This window comes from Ursus americanus, chromosome 18 (assembly GCF_024610735.1).
Source record: "Ursus americanus isolate L20-20 chromosome 18, mUrsAme1.1.p, whole genome shotgun sequence".
Lineage (NCBI taxonomy): Eukaryota > Metazoa > Chordata > Mammalia > Carnivora > Ursidae > Ursus > Ursus americanus.
Genome location: NC_142144.1, coordinates 5,855,794 through 5,871,329, shown reverse-complemented (window position 1 = coordinate 5,871,329; position 15,536 = coordinate 5,855,794). Strand labels below are relative to the sequence as shown.

The 15,536-nt window shown below is 58.9% G+C and overlaps 1 protein-coding gene across 6 annotated transcripts in view; it reads left to right on the top strand.

The window, feature by feature from the left end:
- Positions 1-15,536, top strand: part of HMCN2 (hemicentin 2) — a 150,184-nt gene that overhangs the window by 65,076 nt on the left and 69,572 nt on the right. For all 6 annotated transcript variants that reach the window (XM_087869269.1, XM_087869268.1, XM_087869270.1 and 3 more), the window contains exons 23-32: positions 2,129-2,256; positions 3,919-4,173; positions 5,197-5,283; positions 8,823-9,017; positions 9,565-9,695; positions 10,011-10,158; positions 10,534-10,660; positions 12,057-12,211; positions 13,080-13,358; positions 14,778-15,059. In XM_087869269.1, coding sequence (XP_087725395.1) covers positions 2,129-2,256; positions 3,919-4,173; positions 5,197-5,283; positions 8,823-9,017; positions 9,565-9,695; positions 10,011-10,158; positions 10,534-10,660; positions 12,057-12,211; positions 13,080-13,358; positions 14,778-15,059 — 1,787 coding nt within the window. The remainder of the gene's footprint in view (positions 1-2,128; positions 2,257-3,918; positions 4,174-5,196; positions 5,284-8,822; positions 9,018-9,564; positions 9,696-10,010; positions 10,159-10,533; positions 10,661-12,056; positions 12,212-13,079; positions 13,359-14,777; positions 15,060-15,536) is intronic.

The following is a 15,536-nucleotide window of genomic DNA, read 5'->3' as shown; positions in this document are numbered from 1 at the left end:
ACATGACGACACAGTCTTAGGGAGATGGAGTCCTTGACCCTAGGTCAGCCTGAAAGAAGCAGACAGCTGCTTCACGCGGGGCCACTTGCTGCCAAAGCCTTGCTCCCATCTGCTCTGCCATGCTGCTCCCCAGGTCGGGGCACTTCCTCATGTCCCTGGGCGGTGGTCCCAAGGGATGGTTCCCTGACCACCTGCCTCAGAGCCACCTAGGGCCTTGGTAAAACGCCCACTCCTGCCCCACCCCGCATCAGAGTCTCAGGGTGGGGCTGGGGATCTGCATGTTTCACACAAAGCCAGGAGATCCTGATGAGAAGCTGAGCCCTGCAAGGCACTGGGAGGCAGTCGGTGCCGCTGAGAGCTGACAGTGTATGAGCCGTGGCCCAGGAGTCCTGCCCCCGTGCCTGCAGGACACATAGAGCGGAATGTGCAGAGCTCTGGTGGTGGAAGAGAGAGAGAGAGGGGAGGGAGGAAGGGAGGGAAGAAAAAAAATCTAAATATTTAAGTGTCCACCAAAAAGGAACAAGTTCATGAATTGTGTTATGATCACGCGGGGGAATAGTATACAGCAGTGAAAGATGAATGACTTAGACCTACACACATACATGTGAAGCCATTTATATGAATGTTTTAAACAATGCAAAACTGTATCGCATATTGTTTGCACATGCGCTGTCATCACCATGGTAACAGCTGTCCTTCGCTGAGTACCTTTCTGCTCTGGGCACCGTGCCGTGCATTAAGCCATTCCATTCTTTCAATGACCCTGTGAGGGTTAAGCGCTACTATTGTCTTCAGTTTCCGGAATGAGACAACGGAGGCACAGAGAGGTTAAATGTCTAGATCAACCTCACACAGCAAGTGTGTGGCCGAACAAGGTTGGACCCTGGTGTTCTGGCCCGGTCCCAGGGCTCTGAGGCCACCACCCAGCGTGTCGCTTACAGCTGTCCTCAGAGAACTTGCACGAAGTGGCTGCTGGGTGCTCCGTGGGAGGTGACTGCTGTCCAGGGGGCTTATTACCCCACCTTACAGTTGGGGAGACAGAGGCCCAGCAGGGCAAAAGTAGTAGCCCGAGTTGCATAGAGAGTCCGTTGCTGGCGATGTTGACCTGTTCGAGTAGCGCATGCCCGGCACTTTGCTCGCAGTTGCCTGGGAGAGGGGGACTATTGTCACTTCCATGTTCAGAGGAGGAAACCAAGGCTCAGCAGAAAGGGGAGGGGGGCCCAGACCTGTGGGGCTCTAAAGCCGAGCTATATACTAGGAGCACAGCCTGGGGGGCTGGCCTTTGGGGTCCCCCGCCCCCGTGCTGGCCACTTGCTGTTGGGGCCAGCTGGGGCCAGGGCTGCAGCTGTCCTCCTCGATTTATGGGGACAGGGGCTTCACGGAGCCAGCACATATGGGCTGGTGACATCATGTCTGCAGGGGCCCCTTAGGGTCCAGCCCAGCTGCAGGAGTCTGGCCGGGGGTCCCCGATCCGTTTGGGATGGGGGCCGGGTGACTTTAGCAAGGTGGGCCAGATTGGGGAGGGCAATGATGGGTGGCCTCCACGGCTTCCTCCAGAGGGCCGAGCCCAGTGCTGGACAACAGAGCCCCAAACAGCACCGGATTCCGAGTCTGGCCGGCCCTGGCACTTAGCCGAAGAGGGCCTCTGGGCTGGCAGCTTCTCCCTGGAAGCCGTGGGAAGGGCAAGCAAAGGGGGCCTCATCCCCTGCCTGAGGATAGGGCGTGCAGTAGATGAGGGGGAGTGACCAAGATTCCACGCGGAATCTGTTCACCAGCCCCAGACACAGGCCTTCTTAGTATGTCCATTTTCCAGATAAGGAAACAGAGGCCCCAAGAGGGGAAGGGATTTGTTTTACCTAGCGAGGAAGAGTTTGGAGTATGGACCCGACCCCACACTGTGGATTCGTAGTCCAGTGCTCTTTATGTCTTAGACCAGTTGGGTGGGACCTGGCCCAGGCCCGGAAGTGGAGGCGGGGCAGGGAGAGGACTGAAGGGTGGGTGGGCGGTAGACACAGGCTTCCTGGGGGAAGGCTTCCTGGGGGAGGTGGCTGGTTCAAGTTGGGTCTTGAGGTCCTTCCAGCGGGGATGGGGTTGTTTGTGGTCTCACCAGTGCCCCTCACTCCTGCAGGCATCGCCTCCTCCCGTCAGGCTCCCTGCGTCTGGCGCAGGCCCAGGTGGGTGACAGTGGTCCCTACAGATGCATAGCCAGTAACCCTGCAGGGTCCGCCTCTCGGCGCTACGTCCTCCAGGTGCAAGGTAGGCCCGTGCTGGTGGCCTGGGTCTCACCCATGGCCCTATCCTTCCCTCTGTGTTTCTTAGGCCTTCTCCATGCCCTTCCCCTTCTGCAGGCTGGGCTCTGTCACCTCTTCATGGGAGCCCTCCAGTGTCTCCTCCCCTCACCTCTGCATCCTACCTCCCTCCAGTCCCTGTGTCTCTCCTCATTCCCTTTCTCCCTTCCCCCGTACCTTTGGTTGGGATGCCCTGAGAACAGAGGACAAGGCCCAGGGCAGGCCTAGGGCGGCGGGGACTTAGAAGTCAGGAGGGGGACCCATGAAGGGACATTCCCCTGGGTGTCTGGGTCCCACCCACAGAAGCTAGCCGTAGAGTCGCTCCACCAAAAAGACAGGGAGCTTGTCATCTCCCAAAGCTCCAGGGAAGTACTGAAGACAGCAGTCAGCCAGCTCTGGCCCTCGGACCCCATCTGACCCATTTCCTGGTTTCATATGGCCCACCAGTGAAGAACGGTGTCCACATTTTTAATTGGGAAAAACCCCAAATAATATTTTGCGACATGTGAAAATTACACGAGATTCAGATTTCGGTGTCCGTAAAACCAGCTTTCTTGGAGCACGGCCTCACACGCTCCTTTGCATGTGGTCTGTGGCTGCTTTCATGCCACGGTGGCTGGTTGAGTAGCTGAGAGACAGACCATCTGGCCTGGGAAGCCTGAAAGATTTACTCTCTTGCCTTTTACAGAAAAAGCGACCCCTGATCTAAGCTAGCATCCCATTTCCCGGGTGGGCGGGCTGAGGCTCGGCGGGGGGGTCAAAGTTTTGCTGTGGGTTTGCATGAGCATCTGAGAGACGTGGCGGGGGGGGGGGAGGTGACAAGTAGGGCCTCAGAGTTGGGAGGACTGGATTTTAATCCTGCCTCCACTGCTGACCGGCTGTGTGACCTTGGCCAGCCGCTTGGCCTCTCTGAGCCTTGGTTTCCTCCTCCGTGAATCGGGGGCCACAGTAATGCCCATCCCATGGTTGTCGGAAGGGGAGGGAGCACAGTGGCACTCAGCACAGGGAAAGCTGTTATTGTTTTCAGCTGGCGTGGGGGTGGGCGGGGCGTGCGCACGCTCGCGCTCCTGGACATCGAGGCCCTGGGGGACCTGGGCCAACAGAGCTGGGCAGGCTCCAGCTCCTATCAGCTGAGGGAGTGGGTGACTCTGGTCAATCACATAACCCTTCCGAGCCTCAGTTTCTTCATCTGCAAAATGGGCACGGTATCACCTGCCTGTAGGAAAGACCGAATGCGATGGAGGAGATGTAAATGTGGTAGAAACGAGTACCTACATCTTCCCCAGCCCAGGGGAGGGAGGACGTGGAGGTGTGGGGGGAGGGGAGGAGGGGGTTGGGGGGTGGATAGGGGAGGTGGATGGGGGGAGAAAGCAGCCGAGCACTGAGGAGCGATTTTGTGGTGAGAGCACGTGTGTTCAGGTGAAAGGCCAGATTTTGTTCACTTTGGGGGGGGTCCACGTGGGGTGTCCTGCTGTTCTTTCCTGACAGCCTTAGCCCCCCCCCCCACGGTGATTTCTTCTGGTTGGTGATATCCAGAAGGGAGGGCAGGCGGGTCATCTCTGTGGGTCTGGGCTCTGCGACCCCCACCTGGGACCCCGTGACCTGACATCCCTCCCCGGGGCCCTGTCAGTGCCCCCTCAGGTACAGCCAGGCCCGCGGGTCCTGAAGGTGCTGGCAGGAGAGATTCTGGACCTGAACTGTGTGGCCGAGGGCACCCCGGAGCCCCAGCTGAACTGGTCCAAGGACGGGGCGGCCCTGCAGGGTGGGGGGCCCGAGGGCTCTGTCCATTTCTCCGCCATCCAAACCTCTGACGCCGGGCTGTACCGCTGCGAGGCCTCCAACAGTGCCGGCGTGGATACCTGGGAGCTGGAGCTCCGGGTGCTGGGTGAGTCTCCCCTGAACCCCAGAACTCACCCCTCCCCACCTCCCCCGACAGCAGCCTGGGCTTCTGAGATGCGTGACCCCTGCCTTCCTCCCAGCCTCCAGTCTCCTGAGGCCGTGGGGCTGTCCCGTGTGGGGGAGCCTCATGGGTACCCTGCCCTCTGGTGTGGACGGAAGGTTCCATGAGGTCATGATCAAAGAGCAGGGGCCCTGACCGTGGTTCAGCTTCTAGTCCACTTCCAGCTGGACAACTGTAAGCCAGTCAGTTCCACTCTGTAACCCTCAGTATTCTCCCTTGGAAAATGGGCCCAATAATATGCGAGGAGTCAGTGAGAGAATGTGTGTGAAGTACCCTGGTGCCCGGAGAGGTCTGGATCAGTGGTCCCTCGTTTGCACTATTATGAATTTGGCTTTTTAAAAGATTTTATTTATGGGACGCCTGGGTGCCTCAGATGGTGAAGCGTCTGCCTTTGGCTCAGGTCATGATCTCAGGGTCCTGGGATCGAGCCCCGTATCGGGCTCCCAGCTCAGCAGGGAGTCTGCTTCTCCCTCTGCCTCTGCTTGTGCTCTTTCTCTCTCTCTCTCTCTCATATAAATAAATAAAATCTTTTAAAAAATAAATAGAGATTTTATTTATTTAAGAGAGGGAGGTGGGAGGAGCAGAGGGAGAGGGACAAGCAGACTCCGTGCTGAGTGCAGAGCCCGATGTGGGGCTCAATCCCACCATCCTGAGATCACAACCGGAGCCGAAATCAAGAATCAGTCAACCAGCTGAGCCACCCAGGTGCCCCTCACTATTTCGAAATTAAAACAAACCGGGGCAGCTGCAGCTGGAGGGGAGTGAAGGGCAGGACGGTGCCAGACTCCACCTCCCAAGCCCCTGGGGTCTGTGTGGCCTGGTGGCTTCTCTGTGGACCACCCGCTGGGAGGTGGGTCAGCATCAGGGGCCCAGAGGCTGAGGGCCTTATGCCCGGCTGGGTTCTCCACTGGCCCTGGGTGTAAGTATGGCCATGTTGTCTCCCCCCAGAGCCGCCGCACTGGGAGGCCTATGAGACCAGCGGCCTGCTGGAGAGAGTGGCCGGAGAGAACGCCAGCCTGCCGTGCCCGGCCCGAGGTGATGCTGGGCCCAGGGTGGGCTGGGCTGGGAAGGAGCGCCCCTTACATGTCAGCGCCCTGGGTCACACACTGTGGGCAATGCCCACGGGTTATGGGGGGCTAGGGGGTCTTCACTCTCAGCCAGGCCATGCCAGGCATTTTATCCTATCGACAACCCTGCAGGGTGGGTATTAGTGTTCGCTTTTTTTTTTTTTTTTTTTTTTTTTTTTTTACAAGGGGCAATCTAGGTCCAGAGGGGTTTAAGCAACTGGTCAGAGGTCACACAGCCAGGAGGTGACTCACAATGTGTGGTGCGGTTTGACTCTGGTCCTGAGTGCCCCTTAAGCCCCAGCCCCTCCAGGAATGCTACAGCTCGGCCACGGGCAGCCTGAAGGTCCTGGGACTGGGGCTCAGAGATCCCTGCTGCTCCTCAATCCCACCCCAGACTTCCTAGCAGAGGATGGATTCACGTGGCCCTAGGCAGACTAGCCCTTTGGGGGCCCCGTTGGGGGCAGCAGCACAGTGTGGGGCCAAGATAGCCGCCTCCGTGGTCAGCTGCCCCATGCTAAACCCCGCTTTGGCCCCCTCTAGGCCGGGTACCGTGGGGCAGTTTATACCTTCTGTCGGAGCCTCCGTTTTCTCATCTGTACAGTGGGGTCGTTCTGGTTCCTCCATGCAGGACGGCTAGGAGGGCTCAGGGGGACAGCAGGAGTTTCGGGTCCCAGCACCGTGCCCGGCACACGGTAGAGGCTCAGAGAAATGTGTTTGGTTGGGCGTCTGGGTCTGAGGAGCAGGTGGCAGCTTACAAAAAGTCTGGAAGGAGCCGGGAGAGCTGGTTCTAGTCTCCACGTCACTTCTCGTGCCAGGAGCCCAGGGAAGTCCCTGGAACAGGCCCGAGGGAGGGGCAGGTAGGAGGCAGGCACTGGGTGGAAGCGCTGGGAACTTCCTGGGCTCCTTTCTGAGACCCCGCCACCTGGAGGGGTGACGGTCCACCCTCGGCCAGGGCGCCACCTTGTGCCCGTCTCTGGTCACAGCAAGCAGCCATTATGCAGTCAGGGGAGGTGGGAGGCAGGGGTGGACCCAGCCAGTGGCCTGCCTGCCCCGGGTGCCCTCATCATCCGTGGTCAGTCAGCAGCCTGTCCTCTGGGCCAGACTTCAGCTGAATCAGCATAACCCGAGCCCCCTCTGATCTGATAAACAGCACTTGCGCCCCAGCCTGCCCTTGGCCTTCTTCCTTTCAAGCAGGGAGCTGCCTGGCGGGCAGTGTTGGGTGCCGGCATTCACCAGCTGTGTGACCTTGGGCTCGGAGGGCCAAGGAGAAAGTGCCAAGCCCAGTGCCTGGAATGCGGGAGCCCTGGTACCTGCGGTGGGTGACACCACCCGCCTGCTCCTTGTGGGGTGGGACGGGAAGGCCAGGAGCCTGGCTGCTGCCTTGCTGGTGATTTGGGACACATCATTTCTCCTCTCTTGGCCCCTGTGAAACAGGAGTGGGGAGGTGATTTTCACGACAGTTCTGAGTCCCCTGGGGTCTTCCCTGGGCGGTTCTGTGCTTGGAGCTCATCAAGGGGTTAGATGTTTTGCATTTAATAAAAAAGTTCCAGGGTTCAAAACTCAATGTCCCTCCAGGTCAGCAGCTCTGAAGTCCTGGGCCCTGGCGTGGTGGGAGGACGGGAGTGGTGTGGGCCTCTCTGGAAAAACTGAGGAGCTGGGAGGGGCATCGTGTGCTGTGGAGTGTGTGTGGTGTGTGGTATATATGTGTGTGGTGTGTATGTGCTAGAGTGTATGTGTGTGGCATGGGGTGTGTGTGTGGTGTGGTGTTTGTGTGTGTGGTGTAGACGTTGTGGTGTGTGGTGTGTGTGTTGTGTATGTATGTGTAAATGTATGTGTGGTGTGTGTGTGTGGTATGTGTGTCTGGGTGGTGTGTATATGTGGTGTGTACATACGCATGTGCATATGTTGTGCTATGTGTGTGGTGTGTGTGGCGTGGTGCGTGTTTACAGGTGGTGTGTATGTATATGTGTGCATGTGTGTTGCATATGTATGTTGTGTGTGTGATGTGTGTGTGGTTTTGTGTGTGTGGTGTGTGTGTGGTGTGTGTGTGTTGTAGACGTTGTGTTGTGTGGTGTGTGTGTTGTGTATGTATGTGTGTGGTGTGTGTGTGTATGTGTGTATGTTGTGTGTGTGGTGTGTATATGTGTATGTGTGCGCATGCGCGCGGTGTGGCGCGTGCACGTGGTTTGGCGCGCTCGTGTGCACAGTGGGGAGCAAGTCCCCCGGCAGTGGGAGGCTCCGGCGGGCTCTCGGGCAGGCACGGAGTGTGACGCGCGTGGGTGGGCAACGACCCTCCTTGCCCTCAGGGTGACAGGCAGAGTCCCAGAACTGCAGGCAGAGCAGTCGGTGCAGGGGGTGGGCCGGGGACCCTCCAGAAGGAGATGACCCCTAGGATGCCTTGGCTGTGCCAGGTCCGTGCCCGTCCAACGGGGGGCCTACCCCTTCCTCCCGCGGCTGAGGATAAACAAGCGAGCGAGGCGGGAGAGCTCGTGTCTACAGAGAGAGCGAGCATGGGGCTTTGAGTTAGCCCACGTGGATTCGCCTGCACTGGGGGTCCCAGTGACCAATGCTGGCCGTGAGGGAGGGGAGTGACGGAGGTGGGAGCGTGCTATTCTCGGAGTTTGGGGAGTGCCCCCCTCCTACGTGGCGCCGGGGAAGAAGGGGACAGGTGAGGGCTTTTGTCCTGACGTCATCCAGCACGTTAGCAGGGTGGAGGCACGTGTGACCCCAGCTCCGCTGTGACCACCGGGCACCGCTGCCTACCAGGTGTGTGTGCCGCTCGGGAGGCCGGGTCATCCCCGCAACATCGATCAGAGGACACCATGGTGCGCCCGGCCTCAGGGGGGCAGCCGTGTATTCCATATCGTCTGTGCGCCAGGCCACGTGAGCCCGCAGCCTGGTAGCAGAGCTGGACCTTGGGCAGTGCAGCGTAAGCAGTGTCCGAGAACGGAGTCCAGGGCGATTGTGGGGCTCACGGTGGGGCTGGGGGGGTTGTGGCCAGCAGTGCCAGGCCCCGTGCCTGTGGCGGGGACAGCAGCCCAGCCCAATCTTCACGCTCAGACCAGGTGCCGAGCACAGCAGGCTCGCTCATTCATTTAGTGCCCCCTAGGTGCCGCGCCCTGGGCTTGCAGCAAAGACCCTGGCCCTTGTGGGGGAGGTGGGTGGTAGACAAAAGAAATCTAAGTAAAGACATCCTGTGCGTGGTAGAAAGTTGGGGGTGATTGGCAGAAAGGAGCGCGGGGCAGCTAATGGGGCTGGGGTATGATTCTAAATGATGGGACCTCTTTGAGAAGGGAACCGGGAAGAGGGCTCTGGGCCCTTGCCTGTGGCGCTCGGGGGCCCGGGAGACCAGTGGGCCTGCAGCAGGTGGGAGCTGCTCCTGCCAGCCTGGGAGGTGCTTGGAATCACTGCTGGAGGGTCAGCGACATCTGCGCAAGGCGGGGAACGTGGGTGCAGAGGGGAAAGAGGACAGGGTGCTCATGCTGATGACTCCATGTGCCCTGCCAGGGACGCCCAAGCCACAGGTCACATGGCGGAAGGGCCCATCCTCAGAGCCCCTGCGTGGCCGGCCGGGCCTGGAGGTGCTGGATGACGGCTCCCTGTTCCTGGCCTCAGTTTCTCCCTCTGACAGCGGAGACTATGAGTGCCAGGCCACCAATGAGGCAGGCTCCACGTCCAGGAGAGCCAAGCTGGTGGTCTATGGTAAGCAGGGACCTCAGAGTAGGGGATGGCTTGTACACACCTCCCAGTGGCACCCAGGACACCCAGGTGCGACGGCACCATCTCCCCAGGGCCCAAGAGCTCACGGTGGGGCAGGCTGCGAGCCACCCTGGCTTGCTATTTAATGACTTGCCTGGGAAGTTTGTTTCAAAGATATACCAGGCCCCACCTTCAGAGAATACGACTCGGGGGTCCCTCCCAGGTGACCATGACAACAGGTTGTAAGTAGAACCAGATAGATCTGGGGGCTCCGGCCTCTTGCAAAGCCGAATGTTAGAGAAAGTGGCACAGTGCTCAGGGACTAGGGGGGCACGTGGGTCCCAGTGTGGGCTGCTGAGGCATTCCCAGGTCCACATGGCTCCTGGTGGCCAGATCAGGGACTGCGGTGGGCATCCTGGGACCCCAGAATCTGGGGAAGGGCAGGAGTTGGGACTGCCTGTCCAGGCCAGGAAGAGCAGCCCAGAAGGGGTCTGGGTAGCTGTGGCTCTCCAGGGAGGGGACAGCTTCTCTGCTTCTCTTTGCTCCCAAGTGCCCCCTAGCATCCGGGAAGATGGGCGCAGGGCCAACCTGTCAGGCATGGCCGGGCAGTCCCTGACTTTGGAGTGTGACGCGAATGGCTTTCCAGCCCCTGAGATTGTGTGGTTCAAGGATGGGCAGCCGGTGGGTGTCCTCTGGAGGGGCCGGGCTGTGGGTGGGATTTGGATAGGGTATGGACCTTCTGGATGGGTTCCTGCATGTGCCGGTTGTGGCAAGGAGATGTGACAGGTGTTCTGGGTAATGCACTGGGCAGTGGAGGACTGCGTTCCCACAAAGAAGCCTGGGGGGCTGCATGGTGGAGGGGGCATGGCACTTTTGGGAGTCAGAAGCCCCAGTTTCCAAGTCACCGACTGGCTCTCTGGGCCTCAGGTTCTTACTGCTGATGCTGGGGAGTGGCCAGATCCCTCTCACCAGTTCCATCTGGCCTCTCCTGCCCAGATCCCTGAGACGGGCCGTTACCGACTCCTGGACAAGCCCCGGGCCCTCCACTTTCCCAGGATCCAGGAGGGCGATTCTGGCCTCTATTCCTGCCGGGCGGAGAACCAGGCTGGGACTGCCCAGAGGGACTTCGATCTCCTCGTGCTCAGTGAGTGAGGCCTGAGCCCCTACCCTTTTGTGGGGGCTGGGGAGGAGGGGGACTTCGACTGCTGAGTGTCAGGGTCACAGAGGGGCCCACAACAGACCCCGTCCCTGTCCTCACAGAGCTCTCTCGGGACAGACATTAGACAGTCACATGATTAACCCTGTAATTAGTGTTGTGTTATGTGCTACAAAAAAGTCATATCAGGAGCTGAGAAGGTACAGAGCAGGGTCCCAATCCAGCCGGAGATCTTCAAGGGAAGGACAGATGGGGAGGGAAGTGTGCAGCAGTCTGCAGATCTGCGCAGATGAAGGCCCACCACAGGGCCTTTGCCTGTGCAGGATTTGAAGAGTTTTCACCCCTCTGCCCCTCGCCCCCCAGTCCCTCCTTCCGTGCTGGGAGCCGGGGCTGCCCAGGAGGTGCTGGGTCTGGCTGGTGCAAAGGTGGAGCTGGAGTGCTGGACCTCGGGGGTCCCCGCGCCCCAGGTGGAATGGACCAAGGACGGGCAGTGAGTGGTCTTCCCCGTGGATGGCATGGCATGGTGGAGGGGGGCCTTTGGGAGGGCGAACTCAGCAAGGAAGCTTGACCAGCATCACGTGTGCCCCCCAGGACCCAGGCAGCAGAGGGCAGCATGGGACACCTCCCGCCCCCACCTGCCGTGACTCAGGGGACACTCTTCTCTCCCCCCCGGCAGGATTTTCTCATTACTTAGCCAGTCTTGCTTTTTGTTGTAAACTTTTTGTTTTTGTTTTTGTTTTTAGGTAGAATTCACAACAAAATATAAAATCAACCATTCTGAAGTGCACATGTCACTAGTATTTAGTACACACATAGTGGGGCACACCATCGGTCGCCTCTCTCTAGTTACCAGAACATTTCATCGTCCCAAGAGGGGACACCATACCCATCAGCCCCCGGCAACCACTAGTCTGCTTTCTCTCTATAGATTTGCCTGTACTTCAGATAAATTCCATGCAGTCATATAGTATGTGTCCTTTTGTGCCCGGCGTCTCTAACGTAACACACAGTTCTTGGGGGTTCTTCCATGCCAGAGCAGGGACGGGTTCAGGCACATCTCAGAGATGCCACACCTTCGGCTCCAAACCACCGCAAGAGAGCAAATCTGGCAATAAAGCGAATCAAATGAATTTGTTGGTTTCCCAGCGCGCACGAAAGTCACGTGACACTCCACTGCGGTCTGTTGAACATGCAACAGTATTGTGTCTAAAAAACAATGTGCCTCCTTGGGGCGCCTGGGTGGCTCAGTGGGTTAAGCATCTGCCTTTGGCTCAGGGCATGGTCCCGGGGTCCTGGGATCGAGCCCTGTGTCGGGCTCCTTGCTCAGTGGGGAGCCTGCTTCTCCCCCTCCGCCTGCTGCTCTGGCTACTTGTGCTCTCTTTCTCTGTCAAATAAGTTAATAAAATCTTTAAAAATAAAACACAAAAAAAGTAAGATGTTTTAAAAAAAAAAATAGCTGATTGCTAGAAAGTGCTAGCCGTCATCTGAGCTCTCAGCGAGTCGTCATCACGCGTAACAAATAGATGTTACAAATCACAGCTCAACAAATATAATAATAAAGAGAGAGTTTGAAGTAGTGTGAGAATGGCCGAAATCATGACATGGAGACACGAAGTGAGCCTATGCCATTGGAAGAATGGTGCCAACAGGCTGGCTCGATGCAGGCTTGCCCCAAAATGTCAATGTGTAGGAAACACAGTATCTGCACTGCATAAAAACGTGAGGTGCGCCTGCACTTCGTGTCTTTTCATGGCCGAGCAACATTCCACTGTAGGCATTCCTCGGTGGACGGGCACCTCTCCGGTGACATCGCTTTTCACCAGTGGCAGGCCCCCCTCTGCACAGCCCAGCCCTAACTGCTGGTGTTCTCATGACCGCCCTTCCAGGCCCGTCCTCCCAGGAGACCCTCGAGTCCAGCTCCAGGAAGACGGCCAGGTTCTCAGAATCACCAGCAGTCACCTGGGGGACGAGGGACGGTACCAGTGTGTGGCCTTCAGCCCCGCCGGCCAGCAGGCCAAGGACTTCCAGCTCAGAATGCAGGGTGAGCTGCCCCCCACGACCCCCCCAGCCTCGGCTGCCTGCTGCATGGAGGGAGGATGGGACAGAGAGGGGAGGAGGAGTCTTCTGGGCCAGTAAGGCTGGGGGGAGGGATAGGGAATCTGGCCCAGCGGTCCCAAATCCCATTGTCCCCAACCTCAGCTTTACAGCTTTCCTATTCCTGATCCTGCTCGGAATGATCGTTTCTTTAAGTCGAGTCCTTCGTCTTACATGGAAAAATACTTATTTAAAAGGATATTTAATATCTCAACTGTAAGTGGGAAACCAGGGCCACCTGGCCTCCAGGGAAGAAGCTGTGAAAACAAAAGCAGCAAGAGAGCGCTGATACAGAAAGTACTAGAAGGGTTACCTATACAGTCTACCGCCAAACCCCGCCTTTCCCTTTGTTGTAATCAGGCTGGAAGGAGTTTGGGAAGGGCGGAGCTGTTCCGTCCTGAAATGCAGTGCTGTTTCATGCTGTGCCCACACGGCCCCAGGATCACCGTGCGTGTCACCAGTGGTGAACCCCTGATTTTGGAGACTGAGAGCCAGAGAGGGGAAGTGACCTGTGCCCGGTCATGCAGGGAGTTAGAGGCAGAGTGAGTCCAGAGCCCAGACCTGTGGTTCCTCTGGCAACTCCACACCTCTTGTGATGACCGGGTCCCACATCAGCAGGTCCCGAGAGGCCTGTCCCCATCTGTCCCCAGGCCCTCTTCTATCCCCATGCCCCATGCATTCCACACCTCCCGGTAGGAGCCAGTGACACGTGAAGAGCTTGTGGGCCACAGGCATGTGATTACCACTCTGGGGTTGGGACACCAGCCACCTTGGGGAGGCTCCCTGTGACCAGCACTCCCCGTTGTCCTTCTCAGCGCCTCCCACCATCTGGGGCTCCAACGAGACGAGTGAGGTGGCCGTCATGGAGGGCCGCCCGGTGCGGTTCTTGTGTGAGGCCCGAGGAGTGCCTGCTCCTGACATCACATGGTTCAAGGATGGGGCCTCCCTCCCACGCAGCACTGAAGCTGTCTACACCAGGGGAGGCCGGCAGCTGCAGCTGGCGAGGGCCCGGGGCGTGGATGCCGGCACCTACACCTGCCAGGCCAGCAACCCCGTGGGGGTCACAGAGAAGAGCACCAGGCTGGAGGTTTATGGTGAGCGGCCAGGGGTTGCCTTGAGCAGCAGTCAGCTGGGGTGGGCAGTGCCGGGGTGGGGGTGGGCCTGTCTTCAATAGTCGCCGAGGGGGAGTGGCCAGAGGCCCAGGATAATGAGACTAGAGTTCCCTGGGGAGAATGGCCATCTTGGCTTATCCAGCTTCCCTCACTCAGACAGGGAGGCTGCTGAGGCCCGGGGATGGAAGGGCCTGTCTGGGGGCCCAGGCAGAGTCAAGGGGAGAATGCACATTTCGCTCTGGGGTTAGCGCTTTCCAGTGCTCTTCAGTGAATAATTAACTGCTCTTCATTAATCTCTCACTGTGAGCCGGGGCCCCTGGGGCTTTTCACAGCATCAGCTCATTTCATCAGGGCTCAGGGGCTTGGGCCCTTGTCTCCCTGTCTCCCACTTACCCATGCGTGCAGGGGATTCTGGGGTGAGAGGCTGGCCGCGGGTCACTTGCTAGGAGGTGATGCGACCTGATTCATGGTGTGTGGACCGGGGTCTGAATGTATATCTTGTGCTGTTTACCTGGGTGTAGACCCACCTTGAGGGGCTGGGCTCTGAGGGGAGGAAAAACTGAGTGTGGGTGGGCAGCGATGGAGTCTGAGCAGGTGAAGCTTGAGACCCAGAATGTAGACCGGTGGGGTCATCCTGTCCCCTTGAGAAGACTCAGCTCCAGAGCTCTGGCCCCCGAAGATGAGGAGGGCTTGGGGGCTGGAGCCACGGGGGTCCTGAAGGGAAGCCGGGCTATGTGGGGCTCACCAACAGCGTCTGACGATGCACCCAGCTGCCATCTCGGGGCCTCTCCTTTGGGGATCGGGGGACCTCCTGGAAATGGAGTGGAAAAGGCATTTTCATACAATTTTCAAAGGGGCTTGTGACCCAGACAAGACTGAGAAGCTCATCCCAGGCAGTCATGTCCTCATGCCCTCTGGCGATGGCTCCATGGTCTCCGCAACGGGGGGCCCTTCCAGAGGGAAGAGAGAAGTCCCCCTCTGGCTACCCCCTTGGCCATTGAGGGCTGAACCCCCACAGACCAGGCCCTCTGGGCTCGGCCTGCCCCAGGCATCCACTTCCTCAGACCAGGGAAGGTTCCTGAAGGAGCAGCGGTTCTGGTCTCAGGCCCTGGGGAGCCCATCACTTTGAGTTCTGCAGAAATAGAGACCTACTGTGTGCAGACACAGAGGCACACACAGACAAGCTCTTGTTCTGTGCCTGGGGAGCTCGCAGGGGTGACAGGGATGGAGTGAAGAGGCAAGCAGTGTGGGGGGAGGGATGCAGCCCAGGGACGGAGGGAGAGAATGCTTCCAGCCAGGGAAGCAGGAGCAGGCAGTGCGAGGGGCCTGCGCTGGCCTGCTGGGCGGGGAGCAGACAGGTGTCCCCCTCTGGTCCTGAGCAGCCCCCTGCTTCTTCCCTAGTCCCGCCCACCATCGAGGGCTCTGGAGGAGGGCCTCATGTGGTGAAGGCTGTGGCTGGGAGGCCCTTGGCTCTGGAGTGTGTGGCCAGAGGCCATCCACTCCCCACCCTCTCCTGGCACCACGAGGGGCTGCCCGTGGCAGAGAGCAACGAGACGTGGCTGGAAGCGGGAGGCAGCGTGCTGAGCCTGGAGAGCCTGAGGGAGGCGTCCGGAGGCCAATACAGCTGCGTGGCCAGCAGCCCCGCTGGGGAGGCCGTGCTGCAGTATTCCGTGGAAGTGCAGGGTAAGCCAGGGACTGTCCCCTCTGAGTCACCTGGGCTGTGGACTGCTCTTCCTATACACACTGTGTGTGGGTCCCTGCAGCCCCTGCGGGGACACAAGGTGGTGAAGGCCCAGTGTCCCCATATTGCACAAGACAGATGAACACACAGATCTGGGCTGGAGGTCCTGCAGAGCCGTGAGGGGGCGGGGTTGAGCCCCAGGATCATGCTTTCTCTTCCTGCTCGGGACCCCGAGCCAGGTCACTTGGGACAGGACCCCACTCTGCCTTCCAGATGTGCCTGGCCGACGGGCCAGACATTTGTCAAGGACTCCCTGAGGCCCAAAGCTAGGCTGTGGGCCCTGGTTCCAGGGTGGGGTGGGTCTTTGCCTGCTTTCTTCCATTTGACAGACATTTCTCAGGCATCACCTCTGGGCCAGGCCCATGTGGTATTGGAGAGAAAGCAGAGAACGAGGCAGACGAGACTCCCGAGGCCTCAGT